Here is a 21,285-nt window from a genome sequence, read left to right as displayed (position 1 = left end):
TGTAAAATACTGAAGTAGGAAGGGCCTTAGTGGTTTTAAAGTTCATAGTTCTGTTTTTTTTTTTTTTTTTTTTTAAGATTTTATTTTTAAGTGATCTCTACACCAATTGTGGGGCTCAAATTTACAACCCTGACATCAAGAGTCATATGCTGTACTGACTGAGCCAGCTAGGTCCTCCTGTATTTCATCGTTCTTAATCCAAGAGGTGAAGATGGACTTCAGGTTGCCTGAAGCTTCTGAAATTACATGCAAAACCTTTATGTTTGTGATTTTCTTTTCCTTTCTTTTCCTTCTATCAGATGCTACAAAAGATCCAAGACCCTTTTTGATCTGGTTCATATGTGACAATTACCTACCCATTAAGTACTTTAAGATTCAGTTTTCTCTTACAATGCTGATGTTAAGTCGACTACCCTTTTATAAAGTTACTTGTATGTTTTTGGTTTCCTCTTCTCCCCAGCAAACTGGTTAACATTTTCTATTTCCAATCCTAGGCATATCCTTGGGCCCCAGGTTAGAACCTTTTGTTTAGATAGTGCTTCTTAAATTTTAATGTGCATACAAATCACCTGGAGAACTATTAAAATGAGTTCTTGTGTGTAGGTCTTGTGTGTAGCAGTGGTTGATACACAGAATCCAGTACATGTTTGTCTCTTCATATTTATTAATTCACTTATTGATTTATTTTTTCATTTTACGTACAAACAATAAATGCCACATTTTGGGGTACCTGGGTGGCTCAGTTGGTTAAGTGTCCGACTCTTGATTTCAGCTCAAGTCATGATCTCAGTGTTGTGGGATTGAGCCCCACATCAGGCTCTGCACTGATGCAGGTTAAGATTCTTTCTCCATCTCTTTCTGCCCCCTCCCCACCTCACGTGCTCACTTGCTCTCTCTCTCTCTCTCTCAAAATAAATAAACATTAAAAAAAAAAAAAGCCAGGTATTTATCAGATTCTAAAGTACTTAATAGGAATACATATATAGTTGATTAAGGATAAGCTCTACCTTCCTGGAACTAGTTTTTAGTGTTGTTTGGTAAACAAAGGAATTAAATTTGGTTATGTTAGCCTTGAATTGGTAACACATAGTAAGGTGCTCAAAAATTAGGCAGATGAAGTGTTTTGGGCTATCCAATAGACAGTTGATCTGGACTACCCATTAACTCTATTAGCATGACCTACAGTTACATTAACTGTGATTGCTATGTTACACATTTGGCTAGTTCTGCCCAAACCCCTAGATTTCCTTTTTCATGTGAAGAACAGGGCTTTGGATATACTGAAATTAAAGTGACAGAGGTATATAAGAGTAGAATTGTCCTGGAGGTATTAGAAATGTGGCTTTAGAGTTTAGATAATATAGAGATATTAAAAATTGTTTTTTTGGTAAACAGCAAAACACTAAAAAGGGTTAACTTGCTATTACTACTTTGAGAGTAGTTACAAACATCTAAGGAGAGAAGATTATTAGAGGGAGCCATAGCTGTTTTGGTATTTAATCATAACCATAGTGTTGCATAGTTGATTTATAGGTTTGTTTTGCTTTGACAATATTAAAAATCATGTGAGGTCTTCTTCCTTCTAATACTATAAGCATATAGTCTGGTATTTCAACAGAATGCCAGGTTTATTCTGTATAAAACAAAAGAATAGTGTTAAAAATTTTTTTTTTTTCTTTTATGATATGGTGAAAGTGGAGAGGCTTATACATTCTTTACCTAGGAGGAAAATTGCAAACAACCTGAATGGCCAGGACAATGGTTTAAAAAATTGAGTTGCAAAAAAAAAAAAAAAAAGTAAAATAAAAAATAAAAGTAAAAAATTGAGTTGCCTAATGAGACAGTGCTTAAAACAAATTGCTTTAATAATATGGGAAAATGCTGAAGGAAAAAAAGCATGATACAAAATTGCATATACCGTATGATCTCAGCCACATTAAAATGAGTAAATAAAAAGACTAGAAGGAAATATATCAAATTAGGTCATCTCTTGGTATTTGGGATTACAGACTTATTTTTTCAGTTTACTGTAATATAAATATATATATATATAACTACCTGGCTGGCTCAGTTAGTAAAGCACGCAACTCTTGATTTCGGGGTCGAGCCCCATGTTGGGTATAGAGATTACTTAAAAATAAAAATCTTAAAAAAATGGCAACAAAATGATCTTTGGTTCTAGTAGACTTTCTCATGCAACTTTAGTGCATATTATTAAAGTTTTAATGTGTACTTAATATTTCGGTACAATCATCCTTTTTTGTTAGCTTAGATGTGTTCATCAGAATCTTCCGTGGAACTTTAAAGAGTATACCTGTCTCGGGGCACCCGGGTGGCTCAGTTGGTTGAGTCTTTTTTTTTTTTTTTTTTTTTAATGCTTATTTATTTTTTGAAAGATAAACAGAGTGTGAGCCGGGGAGGGACAGAGAGAGGGAGGGAGACAGAATGTGAATCAGGCTCCAGGCTCTGCAGCATCAGCACAGAGCCTGACATGGGGCTTGAACCCACGAAACATGAGGTTATGACCTGAGCTGAAGTTGGACGTTTAACCAACTGAGCCACCCAGGCGCCCCAAGTCTGAGTCCTGATTTCAGTTCAGGTCATGATCACAGTTGTGAGTTTGAGCCCCATATCAGGCTCCAAGCCCAGCTTGAGATTCTCTCTCCCTCTCTCCCTCTCCGCCCTCCTCCACTTGTACATGCACTGTCTCTCAAAAAAATTAAAATTAAAAGGTATATATATATCTCACCTCTACCCCAGAGATTCTGATTAAGTAGATCAAGAGCAGGGCTAGCATCTGTAGTTTGTTTTTTTTTTAATTTTTTTTTTAAATGTTTATTTATTTTTGAGACAGAGAGAGACAGAGCATGAATGGGGGAGGGCAGAGAGAGAGGGAGACACAGAATCAGAAACAGGCTCCAGGCTCTGAGCTGTCAGCACAGAGCCTGATGCGGGGCTCGAACCCACAGACCGTGAGATCATGACCTGAGCCGAAGTCGGATGCTTAACCGACTGAGCCACCCAGGCGCCCCTAGCATCTGTAGTTTTTTAAAGCTCCACAATTAACGTGAAAAGGCACCCTAGCTGAGAAAGTTGTCTATAAGCAGAAGCTGGTATGATACTTACTTTGCAGCAGCAGATAGCAATTTCTGAACTAACATTTTAAAGTATTCACTTGCATTTAGTTGTTAAACTTAAGAGGAAGGCAGCGTATTTGAATTAGAAAATAAATCCAAATACGGTACTATATTGTTTAAAAGCTAGCTAGAAAAAAAACCTTACACAATATTCCATTTAATAATATTCCATATCTAATTCATGATGTGTTTGATTTTATCTTTTTCTCCCTAGTGAGTGGAGTGCCATAGAAAAAGAAATGGGGGATGGACTGCAGAGTGCTGGTCACCATATGGATGTGTAAGTACCTAGAGCATTTAAGGTAAAATCCAAAGTGAAGTTCAGTGATGAAATGATAGTGATTCTTCTGTTCTGCTTTTATCAAGTTTGCTGGCTTTTATGTTATATGCTGTGTATACAGATCTGACTTACACAAGCTTATTTCAGAAATGCAAGATTAATTTAAAACATTCAAAAATCAATCAGTCCAATTCATATGTTAGTAGAATAAAGAAAACTTGTATGTTTATTTCAATACATGTAGAAAAGGCATTTCAACATCCACTCACAATAAAAATTCTCATCAAACTGGGAATAAGAGGAGTTTCTTCAGTTTTAAAACTTATAGCTAATGTACTTAATAGTGAAGTATTAAAAACTTACAGCTAGTATTGTACTTAATAGTGAAATATTGATGCTTTTTCCTAACATCAAGGAATAAGGCAAGATTGTCTGCTCTCACCACTCCTGGTAAACATTGTACTAGAGGCTCTAGTCCAGCAAGGAAGAGACAAGAAAATCAAATACGAGGCTTAAATCTTAGGAAAAAGTAAAACGATCTCTTTTTGTAGTTAACAGGATCTTTTACATAGATAATCGTAATCAACTAAAAGTATTATAGAACTAACAACCAAATTTAACAAGGATGCAGAATACAACCTCAATATATAAAAAACAAATGTTTTTATGTACTAGCAACAACAATTAGAAGATAAAAATGGAGAAACAGTGCTTTTTATAATTGCATCAAAACAAAATACTAAATGAAATACCTCTACACTGAAAACTTTATATATAAACACTGCTGAGAAAAAAATTAAAAAAATTTTTTTCTTTATTTATTCTTGAGAGAGAGACAGGGTCTGAGCAGGAGAGGAGCATAGAGAGAGGGAGACACAGAATCTGAAGCAGGCTCCAGGCTCTGAGCTGTCAGCACAGAGCCCGATGTGGGGCTCAAACTCACGAATTGCGAGATCATGACCTGAGCCGAAGTTGGATGCTCAACTGACTGAGCCACCCAGGTGCCCCTGCTGAGAGAAAAATTTAAAGACCTAAATAAATGGAGAGATAAACTGTGTTCATGGATTGGAAGCGTCAGTAGTGTTAATATCTCCATTCTTCCCAGATTGCAGTCCCAATCAAAATTCTGATATAAATTTTTAATAGTAATTGGTATTACTTAATTCCAAAATTTATATAGAAATTTAAAGGACCTAGAGTAACCAAAACAGTCTTGAAAAAAGAACAAACCTGGAATATATTAACTGATTTCAAGACTTCTGTAAAGCTATATCCTGTAAATACAAGATAGGTATTGGCATAAAGGTAAACAGATCAATGGAACAGAGAAGAGTCCAGAAATAGACTGGGATTTAAATAGTCCATTTCAAGAAATGGTTCTGGAATAACTGGATATGTACATGGAAAAAAATTAACTTTGAGCCATCTTTCACACCTTACATAAAAACAAATGCAATTTGGGTCATATACATAAATATAAAAGCTAAAATTACAACTTTTAGTAGAAGCACATGAGAATATTGTTGCAAACTTCAAGTTAGCAAAAATTTCTTTTTATTTTTATTTAACGTTTATTCATTTTTTAGAGACAGCATGAGCAGGGAAGGGGCAGAGAGAAAGGGAGACACAGAATCTGAAGCAGGCTCCAGGCTCTGAGCTGTCAGCACAGGGCCCGATGCGGAGCTCAAACTCACGAACTGCGAGATCATGACCTGAGCCGAAGTCGGACGCTCAACCGACTGAGGCACCCAGGCGCCCTGTTAGCAAAAATTTCTTTAAAAAAAATCATGAAAAAGAACCAAATTTTTAGTTTTTTCTGTTTTCTTTTCTTTTCTTTTTTTTTTTTTTTTTTTACTTAGAAGGACAAGGAATTTCAAAGAAATTTTTAATGGTAAATTGTTCTTTATCGAAATTAAACATTTTGCTTATTAAAAGATACTGTGGGGCACCTGGGTGGCTCAGTCAGTTAAGCGTCCAACTCTAGGTTTCGGCTCAAGTCATGATCTCATGGTTCATGGGTTCAAGGCCCACATCAGTCTCCACACTGACCGTGCAGAGCCTGCTTGGGATTCTTTCTTTCCTTCTCTCTCCCTTTCTCTCAAGATAAATAAACTTAAGAAAAAGATAATGTTAGGGAAGGGAGAAATGGGGGAATTAGTGTTAGAGAAGATGAAAAAGTTCTGGAGACAGATGGTTTGGAGACAGATGGTCTGGAGATGTGGAGATAGCTGCACAGAAAGGTGAATGCACTTAATGCCGCTCCACTGGACACTTAAAATGATTAAAAGGTAAATTTCATGTTATGTTTATTTACTACACACACACCATTAAAATAATGAAAAGGCTAGCTACTGACTGGGAGTAAACATTTCCAACCAGAATATGTAAAGAACTCTTACAAGTCAGTAACAAAAAGACAAAAAATACTTATTTTTTTCTAAATATTTCTTCAGGCCATATTCAAGCTGACTGGCTACTTTTCAGCCTTAGAAAGTCTTCCAGCATTGTGTTGATTTAGCATTTTCAGTATTTTCAGGAATTTATGATTATCCCTTCAGGTGATTTAAAGTGTTAAGTAAACAATTTCAGTACTGATATCTAAAAATCATTACCATTTAAATTTTTGTACCCAAGGATGTGCTATTTATCCTTATACTATGTTTCCTGTCTTCAAGCCACCAGCCCTGTTTTTTGTTTCCTTAACATTCTTTCTGAATCATAGATTTATGAATTAAAGGCAGTTTTTCTTGTTCTTAATAATGATTCTCAAGACTTTTTTCAGTCATGTGGAAGAAATTCCATCCATAGTCTAACAAATGTAAATTTGTAATTACAGAATATGTACTTGGCCTCTTTTAGAAACCCTATAAGCACATAGTTTTTCAGAAGGTTTATTTATTTTTTACAACTTCAGTAAATTTTGTTTGCTTGCCTACATGAAGCAGGCCTGGAGACATAAATTATATTATTCTTCTATTCTCATGCTAGGTAATCAGAGTTAATTTGAAAAGTTATATACCATACAGAAGTAGTACATGACATAACCCACATCCTTATGGAATTCATAATGTGATTGGAGAAATAAAACTAACACACAAGACATTACTTTGATAAAATTTAATTTCTGAATTGTTGATAAAAGACCAGAAGTGGTGACTGGAAACTAAAGTAGTCTGGGAAGATCTCCTAGAGGTGCTGAGATCTGTGCTTGTAGTATTTGGAGAAGCAGTGTCAAGAGCGGTCAGTCAGGTCACATTTCTGTATAAGGGAAGACTCCTGTCCAGGAATGAGAATGGTATGGCAATAAGGGGCTTGTATGGGTCAAAGCAGAGGTTGCTGGGGCACCTGGGTGGCTCATTCGGTCAAGCATCTGACTTCGGCTCAGGTCACGATCTCACTTTTGAGTTCGAGCCCCACGTCAGGCTGTGTGCTGACAGCTCAGAGCCCGGAACCTGCTTCAGATTCTGTGTCTCCCTCTCTCTCTGCCTCTCCCCCACTCATTCTCTCTGTCTCTCTCTCTCTCAAAAAATAAATAAACATTAAAAAAATAAAATAAAACATGTTAAAAAAAAGAGATTGCTATTGACAATTAGTATAAAATAAACCTTCTAAAATTTTTTGTAATCTTTATTTACTCTAGTTTTCCTTTTGCAGCTTTTTGGCATTACTGTATGTAGTTGGTGCCAGGAATATTTGTTCACCAATTATACTAAACTCTTATTTTTTCTGCAGATTTTGTAGCCCTTTCATAAAATATCTTTGAACAAAAGATATTATAGTCTTATGGTGCTTCTTGTGTATTTTTTATTTTTAACATTTATTTATTTTTGAGAGAGCAAATGCATGTGCTCGTGGGTGGGGGAGGGGCAGAGAAAGGGAGACAGGATCTAAAGTAGGCTCTCTGCTGAGAGCACAGAGCCTGACATGGGGCTTGCACTCATGAATTGTTAAATCATGACCTGAGCTGAAACCAAGACAGGCGCTCAACCAACTGAGCCACCCAGGAGCTGTCTTATGGTGCTTCTTAAGCTACCTGTAAGAAGGACCTTTTTGTTTGTTTTGTTTTTTATTTCCAAGCCATTGCTGATCAAAACATTTTGGTAAAATTCAATAAAATTTTCATGGTAATTAAAAATTGCTACAGGGGCGCCTGGGTGGTTCAGTCAGTTAAGCTTTTGACTTCAGCTCAGGTCATGATCTCATAGTCCATGAGTTCAAGCCCACATCGGGCTCTGTGCTAACAGCTCAGAGCCTGGAGCCTGTTTCAGATTCTGTGTCTCCCTCTCACTCTGCCCCTCCCCTGCTCACATTCTGTCTCTCTTTCTCTCCAAAATAAATAAACATTTAAAAAAAATTTTTTTTAATTGCTACAAACGTTTCTCAATACTTATTCTCACTCTGTGTACTTATTTTGTTACTGAAGGTAGCAAATGGTCTGTTGGACCATACATACTTTGAACAACACTTCTTTCTATCATTAATACTTTGTATCATGATAAAAGTTTGTATGCAATGTTTTTTAAACAGGTATGCATCTTCTATTGATGATATTTTAGAAGATGAAGAACATTATGCAGATCAGCTAAAGGAGTATCTGTTTTATGCAGAAGCACTGCGGTAAGTATAATAAATGTTCCAGATGCAGCCCTGTGGCTAGTCACCACTCTCTTCACTTCATATGTTGCCAGAAAGTAAAGATAGTAAGGTGATTTTTATTTATTTATTTAAAAACATTTTTTTAAATATTATTTTATTTTTGAGAGAGAGACACACACAGAGTATGAGTGGGGGAGGGGCAGAGAGAGAGGGAGACACAATCCAAAGCAGGCTCTAGGCTCCGATTTGTCAGCACAGAGCCTGGTGCACGGCTTGAACTCACAAGCTGCAAGATCATGACCTGAGCCGAAGTCGGACGCTTAACTGACTGAGCCACCCAGGGACCCCAAAGATAGTAAGGTGATTTTTAAATGAATTCATCCCCCAGGTATTGAATGAGGTCTCCTTGTATTCCTCTGTATTGCAGAGTGCTGGGTAGAGGTATTTAAGACCAGCCCTGTTCTTGAAACGTGGTATTGATAAAACTAGTCAGTCTCCAGCCACAGAACTGTTTGTATGTTGTTCTTTCTATTTGTTCAGTTTGAAGATTGGATGCAAAATACAAATTGAGTGTGTGTAGGTAGCCCTGTCACTAGGCAATATGTTGCCTTTTTAATTTTGTAATTTTTCCCACATCTGCTTATCTTCTTGGTAAGATTGTGTAACTTCTTAATATCAGGACTTTGTCTTCTGTTTTTATGGTATCTCTTGCAGAGCCAAACAGAATTCTCTGGTATATAGTTCTATTTTAGAAGAAATTAGCATAGGGGTGCCTGGGTGGCTCAAGTGGTTAAACATCTGACTTTGACTCAGGTCATGATCTCACAGTTCATGAGTTCAAGTCCCACATCAGTCCCTCTGCTCTCAGCACAGAGCCCGTTTCAGAACCTGTCTCCGTCTCTCTCTGCCCCTCCCCAGTTCACATGCTTTCTTGTCAAAAATAAATATTAAAAAAAGGAGAAGAAATTAGTATATTTTTTCTGTCCAATTTAGAAAAATGAATCCATTTACCTGAAATAGGTGGCTTTTGGCTATAGCCACTTTGGGTTATTTTCCTGTCATTTTTAAAAGCAATATAAGAATTCTGTTAGTATAGAGGACCAGTGTTTCTTTAGCGGTTTAGTAGCTGATACAAAACATCTGTACATTTTTAACCTTGCTCCTTCTAGAGCTTTGAGTACTCAGGAGTTTCACCAGGTATTTGCATGTTACCAAGCAAAAGAAAGTTGCTGAACAGAGTGGAATTCTGTACAGTTCTTAAAAACTATAGAAAAGATGAATGTATATTGATATGTCCATGGTATATAGTTAGGTAAGATAATATGTAGAATCACTTGGGGCGTGTGTATATGTGTATTTGTAAGTGCCTACCTAAGGTCTGGCAGAATATGCACCATCTATTAATATTAACATGGGTTGTGTCTGGATAGTGGAGTTGGGAAGAGAAGGAGTTCTTGAAAATTTTTTTATTTTGTACATTTCTGTGCCAGAATCTTTGTTTTGTTTTGTTTTTTTTTTTTTACACTAAGCATGGGTCACTTATTTGATAGTAAAAACTAAGACATTTCTATATAAAGATGAAAAATTTGAAGGAATACTCAGCTGCTTTGTGAGATTCCAGTATTAGTTTCTGTGTTACACAAAAGATTTCATTAATGTATGTGATAATGGTATGTTTGTTGAGAAAAATGTTGCAAGCATCTTAAAAAAAAACATCTTTTATTATGTATACTTTTTATGCTTAGGTTCTAAATTTAATTTTTTTTAATATTTATTTTGAGAGAGAGAGCATCAACAGGGGAGAGGCAGAGGGAGGGAGAGAGAGAGAATCCTAATCTCACAAACCTTGAGATCATGACCTGAGTTGAAATCAAGATTAGACTTAACTGACTGAGCCACTCAGGCACCCCTGGTAGATTTCATTTTATATTGGGCTATTGCATTTTAAACTTGAAAATTCTAGGTACATATTGTAAATATTTCCTCTCTACCCCTGGGGAGAAAAAAATTTTTTTTCTTGAAAAAGAAAACAACGTGTATGCACAACCAGGGGACAGGGACAGAGAAAGAGAAAGAGAATCCTAAGCATGTTCCACACCCAGCACAGAGCCCTACATGGGTGCTCGATCCCACAACTGTGAAGTCATGACCTGAGCTGAAATGAATAGATGGATGCTTAACCGACTGAAGCACCCAGGTGCCCCTGAAAAATTTTAATATGTTAAAAGAGAAGCCATAAAAATTAAGTGGCAGCACTTTTTTTCATCCCTAGGGCTGTATGCAGGAAACATGAACTTATGCAGTATGACTTGGAGATGGCTGCTCAGGACTTAGCATCCAAAAAGCAGCAATGTGAGGAACTGGCAACTGGGGTGAGTGTGTTTCCATTTCAGTCTCTGGTATTAGTGCAGCAGGCCTTACAAGGAATAAGCTGCAGTTGTAATACCCAAGATGCCTGTAGCTTTTATAGGGGAATAATTGATGGGCAACTTTGTAACTCCTTGGTTTGTGATCTTGATATAAAAAGATATAAGCCATTAAAACATCATATTATATAGCAGTGTAAGAAATTCTGCCAACATTGCTCTGTATAGTGTCTTCTCATTTATATTCAGTCCAAGTGAAAAAGCATTATTCTTTGTGATTGAAATAATGACTTTTACAAAGTAAATCATAGAAATTTTAGCTTATTTTGAAAAGGTTTGCCTAGTTTGAATCAGTTCATCTCTCATAAGAAGGAGCTTCTGGTATAGGGAATAGTTGTGAAGAAAATTCTGTATCTTATTTTATGAACCTTAGATCATTTTTATAATCGGCTTTCTACTGTCTAGCCATTTTATTGGAATAAATTAGCTGTCGTAGTGAGAGTACACAATCTGGAAATAATAAAAGTGACAGTGCTACCATTTACCAGTCACTTCATACTTAACAAGTACTTTGTTATCTCTGAAAAGTCACAGATATATGTTGTAGTAAAAGACCATTTGACTATGAAACATGTATATACTAGGCTTGATTTCTTTCTTTCTTTCTTTCTTTCTTTCTTTCTTTCTTTCTTTCTTTCTACTTATTTATTTATTTATTTATTTTTAATGTTTATTTTTGAGAGAGAGAGAGAGAGAGAGAGAGAGACAGAGCATGAGCAGGGGAGGGGCAGAGAGAGAGAGGGAGACACAGAATCCGAAGAGGCTCCAGGCTCTGAGCTGTCAGCACAGAGCCCAATGCAGGGCTCGAACTCCTGGACTGCGAGATCCTGAACTGCGAGATCCTGACCTGAGCCAAAGTCGTAAGCTCAACCCACTGAGCCACCCAGGCACCCCTAGGCTTGATTTATTTTTAGAACTGAGGGGAAACTCCCAGACCATTTTCAGGGAGCATGATTCTCTACTCTTACATGTGAAGGGAAAAGTGTTTCCCTTAGTAATCTCCAGAGAGTAAGGAAATGTTAAAGCACTGATGCTTGAGGCTACCCTCCAAGGGAAGGCATCCTATTTAATTGATAACCAAGTTTCAGTGTGTATTACGCAGATTTTTAATGTTTTTTGTTTTAGTTTGGCCTATTTCCTTTGTCACCTGTTGGATTTTTTTATCTATTTTTTATGTCATAGAGAAATGTTTACAAAATGACCTCTAATCTAAAGAAATAACTTGCCTAATGCTTCACATAGAAGTTTTCCATTTGATTAAGAAGTTCAGTTAGAATTTTTTTCTTTTTGACTATTCCATATTATTCCAGTGTTAGGAATCACATTAGGAGCCCCCTGGTTGTAAGACTTATTGGTGCTTCTGTACTGAGCTAGGAGGAAATGGCAAAAGTTTTGTTTCTCTTTTTTTAAAATTTTTTTAACAATTTTTTTAGGGACACCTGGGTGGCTCAGTCAGTTGGGCGTCTGACTTCAGCTCAGGTCATGATCTCACGGCTTGTGAGTTCAAGCCCCACGTTGGGCTCTGCGCTGGGGACATCTCAGAGCCTGGAACCTGCTTCAGGTTCTGTGTCTCCCTCTCTCTCTGCCCCTGCCCTGCTCATGCTCTCTCTCTCTCCTTCAAAAACAAATAAACATTAAAAAAAAAGCTTAAAAAAAAAAAAATTTTTTTTAATTTAAAAAAAATGTTTATTTTTAAGAGAGAGAGACAGAGCGAGCAAGCAGGGAAGGGGCAGAGAGAAGGAGACACAGAATCTGAAGCAAGCTCCAGGCTCTGGGCTGTCGGCACAGAGCCCAGTGCGGGGCTCGAACCCACGAACCGTGAGATCATGATCTGAACCAAAGTTGGACACTTAACCGACTGAGCCACGCAGGTGCCCCTGTGTTTCCCTTTTTAAAAAAAATGTTTAATTGTGATTAAATATACATAACAAAATTTATCATCTTAACCATTGTTTTTTTACCTGTGGCTTATTTTTCTTTAAAAAAAAATTTTTTTTACATTTATTTATTTTTGATAGAGACAGAGCACAAGTGGGGGAGGGGCAGAGAGAGACAGAGACACAGAATTCGAAGCAGGCTCCAGGCTCCAAGCTGTCAGCACAGAGCCCGACATGGGGCTCGAACTCACAAACTGCAAGATCATGACCTGAGCCAAAGTTGGACGCTTAACCGACTGAGCCACCCAGGCGCCCCTTGTTTATTTTTCTTTTTAAAAAATATTTTAATTTTTACTCTTATTTCAAACTCAGAAAACAGTGGAAGAAATTAGTACAGCTATTGAATTTACATTGATATAAATTAAAAGCAATTTTATGGAAGCATAGGTTATTGAAAGATTATACTAGGGATAATCTTAACCATTTTTAAGTGGTATACAGTTCAGTAGTAGTAAGTACATTCACATTGTTGTGTAACCAACCTCTAGAACTCTCTTCATCTTGCAAAATTGAAACTCTATACCATTGAACATCAACTATCAGTTTCCCTCTCTCCTCAGCCCCTGAGAGTCACCATTCTACTTTCTGTCTCTATGACTTTGACTACTCTAGATACCTTACATTAAGTAGAATCATGTAGTATTTGTCCTTTCATGACTTGCTTATTTCCACTTAGCATGATGTTCTCAGGTTCATCCATGTTGTAGCATGTGTTGGAATTTCTTTCCTTTCTCAGGCTGAATAATAATATTTCTTTATATGTATATGCCACATTTTGTTCATCCATTCACCTGTTTCTATTTCATTTTAGACTGTGAGAACATTTTCCTTGAAGGGAATGACTACCAAGCTCTTTGGCCAAGAAACTCCAGAGCAAAGAGAAGCCAGAATAAAGGTGCTAGAAGAACAAATAAATGAAGGAGAGCAACAGCTAAAGTCTAAAAATCTGGAAGGCAGGTAAAAATGCTGAGATGTTTAACAAAGCTAGACATGTGTACTACATGGCGGATTGTTGGTTTGTTGTTTTTTTTTATAACATTTCCCATCTTCATTAACATCCCTGAAATATAGTCTGTTCTTCAAGGGCAATTTTTTTTTAAGGTTTTATTTTTAGGGGTGCCTGGGTGGCTCAGTGGTTGAGCATCTGGCTTCAGCTCAGGTCATGATCACTCCGTGGGTTCGAGCCCTGCATTGGACTCCATGCTGACAGCTCAGCCTGGAGCCTGCTTTGGAATCTGTGTCTCACTCTGTGTTCTACCCCTCCTCTCGCACGCCCCCCCCCCCCCGCCCCCGCCTTGTGTTCTGTCTTAAAAATAAATAAACGTTCGGGGAGCCTGGGTGGCTCAGTTGGTTGCGTGTCCAACTTCAGCTCAGGTCATGATCTCACAGTTCATGAGTTTGAACCCCATGTTGGGCTCTGTGCTGACAGCTCAGGGCCTGGAGCCTGCTTCGGATTCTGTGTCTCCCTCTCTCTCTGCTCCTTCCCTGCTGACACTCTGTCTCTCTGTTTCAAAAATAAATAAAGATTAAAAATAAATAAACGTTCAAAAAAAATTTTTTTTAAAGATTTTATTTTTAAGTAATCTCTGGGGCACCTGGGTGGCTCAGTCAATTGAGTGTCTGACTCTTATTTTGGCTCAGGTCGTGATCCCAAGGTCATGGGATTGAGTCCTGCATCGGGCTCCATGCTGAGCCTGGAGCCTGCTTAAATTCATTCTCTCTCTCTCTCTCTCTCTCTCTCTCTCTCTCTCTCTTTTACTCTCCCTCTCCCCATATTGCATTCTCTCTCTCTCTCTCTCAAAAAAAAAAAACAAAACAGTAATCCCTACACCCAACATCAGGCTCAGACTTCCAACCCTGAGATCAAAGTCACAGGCTCCAATGACTGGGCCAACCAGACACCCCTATAACCTTTTCTTCTAACATGTAGTGATTGACTTCCTAAGAAATTTGAATGATCAAAAATCATGTTACAGAAACAGTTTTAGTATGGGGGAAAGAAAAAGAAGAATTTCAACTTTATAAAATTACTTTCCTGCATGGGGCGCCTGGGTGGCGCAGTCGGTTAAGCGTCCGACTTCAGCCAGGTCACGATCTCGCGGTCCGTGAGTTCGAGCCCCGCGTCAGGCTCTGGGCTGATGGCTCGGAGCCCGGAGCCTGTTTCCGATTCTGTGTCTCCCTCTCTCTCTCTGCCCCTCCCCCGTTCATGCTCTGTCTCTCTCTGTCCCAAAAATAAATAAAAAATGTTGAAAAAAAAATTAAAAAAAAAAAAAAATTACTTTCCTGCACTTTTCCTGATTTCTGGCCTTTGCATATTCCCTTTGCCCTTTCTTCTCCATCACTTCACAAAAGCCTGATGATTCTTCAGTGCCCAGCTCTTGCGCTTTCTTTGTGAAGCTTACTCCTAGCCTTGCAGGCTGTCATAGCACTTAGCTCATGCCAAAATAGCATGGCAGTTTTGTTTTGGGTGTTCAGGAGCCCTTCTAAGTCAGTGACTGTGTATGTTTCGTCTTTATGTTCCAACACCTTACATTGACTTGGCATGTGATTATTCCATAAGTATTTCTAGAAATTCAACTCAAAGGTCTTCCGTCACTGACTTATTTTCCTTATTGCTGTTTTTGTCCAATAGTACGTAGATCAAGGCAGACCAAGAGTGTATCATTGGTTTTGAGGTGTTTTTGTTAATTTTTAGAACTGGCACCAAATAAGTAAAAGTAAACTTTTATGAGTAGAGTTAAAAAGGTAAATGCCTCTCAGAATTTTGAAAACTCTAGTTGTCATTTAAAGCAAGTACATGATGATTGTGATACGGTATATCTTGTCAAAAGAGTGTATGTTTTCCAGTGACTCCAGGAGGGCAACTTCATGTGGAAAGAGCCATTTATAGCTGATTTATAGGAATAATTTGAAGCTGGAATTCTTGGGGCAAAAATATTGATTATTAAAATGAAGAAGAATGTATGACTGTCTCTGCTTTTTTTTTCTAGTATAATTTTTAGGAAGAAAAAAAAACTGTCACATATACAATAGTTTTTTCATCTATATAGACAAAAACCAATGCGAATGAGAACTGGTTATTAGAATTTATAATATAGTTTACATAATTTGAGTAAGTAATGTTGACTACACATTTTATTTCAGAGAATTTGTGAAAAATGCTTGGGCTGATATTGAACGCTTCAAAGAACAAAAGAACCATGATTTAAAGGAAGCTCTCATAAGCTATGCAGTTATGCAGATCAGTATGTGCAAAAAGGTAGGTTTTGGTGTCAGGGAAGATACGGTATATTCAAAAGTGCTAATGAATTTCTTTAAAACTAATTTCTCTTCCTTGGACTAGAAAGCTTATCATTTTAATTGAATTTAATTTTTTTAATGTTTATTTATTTATTTTGAGAGAGAGAGAGAGACAGAGTGCAAGCAGGGAAGGGGCAAAGAGAAAGACACAGAATCTGAAGCAGGCTCTGAGCTACCAGCACAGAGGCCGACGCAGGGCTTGAACTCACAAACCATGAGATCATGACCTGAGCCAATGCTGGGTGCTTTAACTGACTGAGCCACCCAGGCGCCCCTATCACTGAAAATGAAATTTTAAAGCCCATTCTTCTCCCCTTCTCCCCTTCCAGAATGTTTTCCAATTTCTCTACTTAATTTTGAAAGAAGTATTTTTTAATAACCAAAATGTCGATTACTGAGTCTTCAGTCACCTAAGGTACCAAATTTCTGTGCTCTATTTATATCCAGTATTTGCAAATATATACCAACAACTTTAATTGGATTATATGGTGTTCTTGGATGTGGTGGTAAAATACTGTTCCTAATAGTGATAGATAGTGCCTTGATTGGAAAATAGCTTAAACATTGGGGAAAATGTGGTCATGACATGGTTTGTTGTCATAGTGAGTCTTCCATGTAGCTGATGTCCATAGTAGAAGATATGAACATGGAAGCTTCATTTTGGGGAGTTTTTTTTATTATTTATTATTTTATTATTTATTATTATTTTTTTTATTATTTATTATTTTTAAGAGAGAGAGAGACAGAGCACAAGTGGGGGAGAGGCAGAGAGAGAGGGAGACACAGAATCTGAAGCAGGATCCAGGCTCTGAGCTGTCAGCACAGAGCCCAGCGCGGGGGGCTCGAACTCACAAACCATGAGATCATGTGACCTGAGCCAAAGTCAGACGCTCAACCAAATGAGCCACCCAGGGGCCCCAGGGGAGTGTTTTGACAATACCAAAATCTTCCTAAAATGCTGTTGTAAGAACAAAATATGAAACATTCCTTCTTTTTTATAACCCAAGACCTGCCTATGTGTCTATCAGCTACTATCAGTGCTTTACAGTTTACCAGCACTTTGCAGTCTACCAAGCAACTTAACATGCATTGTCTCAGTAAATCATGTAAATAGCAAGGTGAATTCTCAGTTATGAAGACCTTCTTGGAAAAACCATGCTCATATAAACAACTTATGCTTTAATTCATCTGAAATGTGTATTTTCTGGCTAGTCACCATCAATTCCCTAGCCCTTTTCACTTGTATCACTAGCAGTAAGCATAGTAAACAAAGATATTTTAAGATGTAAACACCAGACTCTAGCATTAGTCAAGTGGGCTTTTTTTGTATTGGGCAAATTCATATTTATGCCCCAGTTAAAGTGTAAGTTACTCCATGTTATAGATCTTTGGGGTCACTTAAGAGAAGTTAAAATCATGACCAAACCATCTGCAGATGCTGACAGTGGAGTATGATTACAGCTTGGTGGTGTTTTATCTATTGTTGTCATTGTGCCACATCCTACTGCTTTACAGGGTGCCTCACATTTAGTCATCTTTCTAGCCTACCTTTTTTAACCTCAGGAGGTCTGAAAGATCAGGTAACACACGTTTTTTAGAGTTGGTTTTATTGTGTTTTCATAAAAGACTCATCAGTAAGCTCCTTGTGATCTTCTGTTTGCTGCTTTTCCAAAGGAAAATGCAGACTATATAATGGCTCAAAGGACTTTTCTCCCCATTTTACCTAGGGCGGGGTGGTTGAGGGTGCTAGAAATTAATCTCTGAATAAAAAGGATATCGCTGTAGGTGTATTTGGACATACTGTTGGATAGCTTGTATGTCTACTCATGTTTCCTAAGAAAACCATTACAGTAAACAAGAGTTTACTCACATGAGGTTTGAAAGATGTGTGTTCACCTTATTTCCCAGGAACAGTACTATAAAGTTTCATCATGTTTTATTTTCTTCCTTAAGTAGAATAATAGATTTTTGTATTTGAAAATCTACAGTATTTTTTTTTTAGAAACTTAAAATTAAGTACGAGAAGTCAAGATTAATACTAGTTTTTTTTAGATAAATATGATTATCTATATTTTATTTTAGTTGTATATTAACTTTTAAAATATACCATACCGTGTTATAGTGTCAGATATCCAAAGTGGTAATTGAATATAATCAAATGACTAAATTGAAGTAGTAGTAAACCAAAACAAAATAGTTTTATATAAAAAGCATTAATATTAGCATTTAAAAATCAACTATTCTAAGTATTATTTTGGTTAACCTTTTTTATAGTGAATTTTCTAATTTGTTGAATCAAGGACTGAGCTTTTATGAAATACTTGATTTGTTTTTTTTAACATTTATTTTTGAGATAGAGTGCAAGTGGGGAAGGGGCAGAGAGGGAGAGGGAGACACAGAATTCTGAGTAGGCTCCAGGCTCTGAGCTGTTAGCACAGAGCCTGACATGGGGCTTAAACCCATGAACCGTGAGATCATGACCTGAGCCTAAATCAGGTGCGTAACCAACTGAGCCATGCAGGCATCCCAATACTTGATTGATTTTTAAGCTACTTTATCTTTTCAAATTAAAAAAATGATCATATGGAAAAAGATATTCCATGCAAATAGAAGTGGGGAAAAAAGCTAAGGTGCAGTACTTAGACAAAATAGACTTTAAAACAAAGACTGTAACAGTAGACAAAGGGCATTACATACTGATAAAGGGGCCAATCCAGTAAGAGGATATAACAGTTGTAAATATCTACCCAACACTGGAACACCTAAATACATAAAGTAAATATTAACAGACATAAAGGGAGAAATTGATGGTAATACAATAATTGTAGGGGGTTTTAACACCCCACTCATATCAATGAATAGATCATCAAGGCAGAAAATCAATAAGGAAATAGTATCTTTGAGTGATGCTTTAGCCCACATGGTCTTAACAGATATATATAGAACATTCCATCCAAAAACAACAGAATACACGTTCTTTTCAAGTGCACATGGAATATTCTCCAGGATAGATCACATGTTAGGCCACGAAACAAGTCTCAGTAAATTGAAGAAAACTGAAATAATATCATCATCTTTTCTGACCACAATTGCATGAAACCAGGAATCAGTCACAAGAAAAAAACTGGAAAAACACAAACTTGTGGAGGCTAACCAGTATGCTAACCAAACCTTCAATGAGTTAATGGAGAAATCAAAGAGGCAATCAAAAAATACAAATGAAAATGAAAACACAATGATTCAAAATCTTTGGGATGCAACAAAAGCCGTTCAAAGAAGGAATTTATAGCAATACAAGAAACAAGAAAAATCTCAGGGCGCCTGGGTGGCTTAGTCAGTTGAGTATCTGACTCTGATTTTGGCTCAAGTCATGATCTCGCAGTTCATGAGTTTGAGCTCTGCATTGGGCTCTGTGCTGACAGTGCGGAGCCTGCCTTGGGATTCTCCATCTCTCCCTCTTTCTGTCCACCCCCTGCGCCCCACACCAAATAAATAAATAAACATACAGAAAAAAGAAGAAGAAAAGTCTCAAACAATGTAACCTACACCTAAAGGGTTTACAGAAAGAACAAAGCCAAGGTTAGTAGAAGGAAGGAAATGATCAAGGTCAGAGCAGAAAAACTATCATAAAAGTAACATACTCTCATTGCAAAAATTTTAAAAATCCAGAAGCATATTAAGTAAAAATTCTCTCCCTCCTCCCCCAAATCCCTTTTTAGAAACTTACCACTGGGGCGCCTGGGTGGCGCAGTCGGTTAAGCGTCCGACTTCAGCCAGGTCACGATCTCGCGGTCCGTGAGTTCGAGCCCCGCGTCGGGCTCTGGGCTGATGGCTCGGAGCCTGGAGCCTGTTTCCGATTCTGTGTCTCCCTCTCTCTGCCCCTCCCCCGTTCATGCTCTGTCTGTCTCTCTCTGTCCCAAAAATAAATAAATAAAAAAAAAACGTTGGAAAAAAAAAATTTAAAAAAATAAAAATAAAAAAAAAATAAAAAAAGAAACTTACCACTGTTACAGACTTCATGTGTATCCTTCCAGACATTCTTACACATTTACAATCATTAAGAAAATATACACTTTCCTTTTCCCTGCACAAATGGGATTGCATTGTATGTGCTAGTTTGTAGTTTTTGTTTGCTCATTTGATGTCTCATAGATCTCTTACTGTGATAGTCCATATCTTATCCTTTCTAACAACCAGTACTCTATTAGATACTGCTTTATCCAGCCAAAGATATTTAAGATTTGAAGATATTTATCAAAGCTTCGAATATTGATAGATATTGGCATACTTAAATATTAAAGAAAATACTGCTTCTTCATAAAATATGTGTGTCTTGTTTGGTGAAAAAATACCTTTGTTTCTACCACTTCCTTAGATTTTACTGCTATATTTTTATATACATGCATTTTTGTTTAAGCATATTAGGTATATTATATTACCTTTGTGCTAAATAGCCTGCCAGAACACTAAGAAGGATTTGATAATTCAGCCTATTATTGGTTTTTATCAAAACATGTGTTGTTAGACTAATAATTTAATAATCCATTAATTTTTAAATAATTAATTTTTATTTAATTATTAAACTAGTAAGGTATTTTTCTTTTGTTTTAAGTATTACGTAGAACAATTTCCTGAAAACTTATTTGGTTTACAAATAGAAATAATGCAAACGTGATATGAATAAATATGTTTGTTCTGAGCCTTGAAAACTCAGTTTTCCAAAAAGTTGTAGTAGCTCTTTCCCCATCTTGAAGATAGGCTATACAAGCAATTCTCTTTTTTTTTTTTTTAAATTTTTTTTTTTTTTCTTTTTTTATTTATTTATTTTTGAGACAGAGAGAGACAGAGCATGAACGAGGGAGGGTCAGGGAGAGGGAGACACAGAATCTGAAACAGGCTCCAGGCTCTGAGGTGTCAGCACAGAGCCCGATGCGGGGCTCGAACTCACGGACCATGAGATCATGACCTGAGCCGAAGTCGGCCGCTTAACCGACTGAGCCACCCAGGCGCCCCCAAGCAATTCTCTTTTTTCAGAAGCATTAGACATTCACTTATATTAGTCATTGCTAGAAATAGTGTCATATTTGCTGGACTTGACAGTTATTCCAAAAGGTGAAAGTAGCATACCAGTAAGCCAAACAGTTGGATTTTCAGAATCCTTCCAAGATTACATTTTAAAGTTTTTTTCTTTCTTGTTTTTGTTTTTAATAGGGAATTCAAGTTTGGACCAATGCTAAGGAATGCTTTAGCAAGATGTAATCCTGTGAAATTAATTTCTCTTCAATCAAAGTGCCCCAGAACAGAAGCACAAGTAAATAAAAAAAAAAATAAAGTTGCTATCCAGTATACACAAAAATATATATAAGTTGAGTAAATTCAACTTTCTTTAATTTGATTGTAGTTGTGTTAATATAGCACAAAAAGGATGTATTTTAATGAATATTAAATATTATAATTTGAGGTTTTGGGGACTGGTGCTGATTCCAAAATGTTAATTTGATAATATATACCAGTATATTGTTTGTCAGGCTTCTGAACCAGTGACTGAATGAAAGATGTTAGATAATATGTTTATTTCAATGCCAGTTGTTTCAGATCTGTTTCTGTGG

General features: G+C 37.0%; 1 protein-coding gene across 1 annotated transcript in view; it reads left to right on the top strand.

The window, feature by feature from the left end:
• The window catches only part of SNX4 (sorting nexin 4), a 70,126-nt gene extending 49,092 nt beyond the window's left edge, over positions 1–21,034 (top strand). Inside the window, exons 9-14 of the mRNA XM_042955699.1 lie at positions 3,352–3,417; positions 7,945–8,034; positions 10,286–10,385; positions 13,188–13,333; positions 15,521–15,635; positions 20,888–21,034. Of these exons, the coding sequence (XP_042811633.1) occupies positions 3,352–3,417; positions 7,945–8,034; positions 10,286–10,385; positions 13,188–13,333; positions 15,521–15,635; positions 20,888–20,935 (565 nt within the window). The 3' untranslated portion in view covers positions 20,936–21,034. The remainder of the gene's footprint in view (positions 1–3,351; positions 3,418–7,944; positions 8,035–10,285; positions 10,386–13,187; positions 13,334–15,520; positions 15,636–20,887) is intronic.
• Positions 21,035–21,285: the final 251 nt, after the last annotated feature.

Source organism: Panthera leo, chromosome C2, assembly GCF_018350215.1.
Source record: "Panthera leo isolate Ple1 chromosome C2, P.leo_Ple1_pat1.1, whole genome shotgun sequence".
Lineage (NCBI taxonomy): Eukaryota > Metazoa > Chordata > Mammalia > Carnivora > Felidae > Panthera > Panthera leo.
This window is presented reverse-complemented; position numbering and strand designations above follow the sequence as displayed.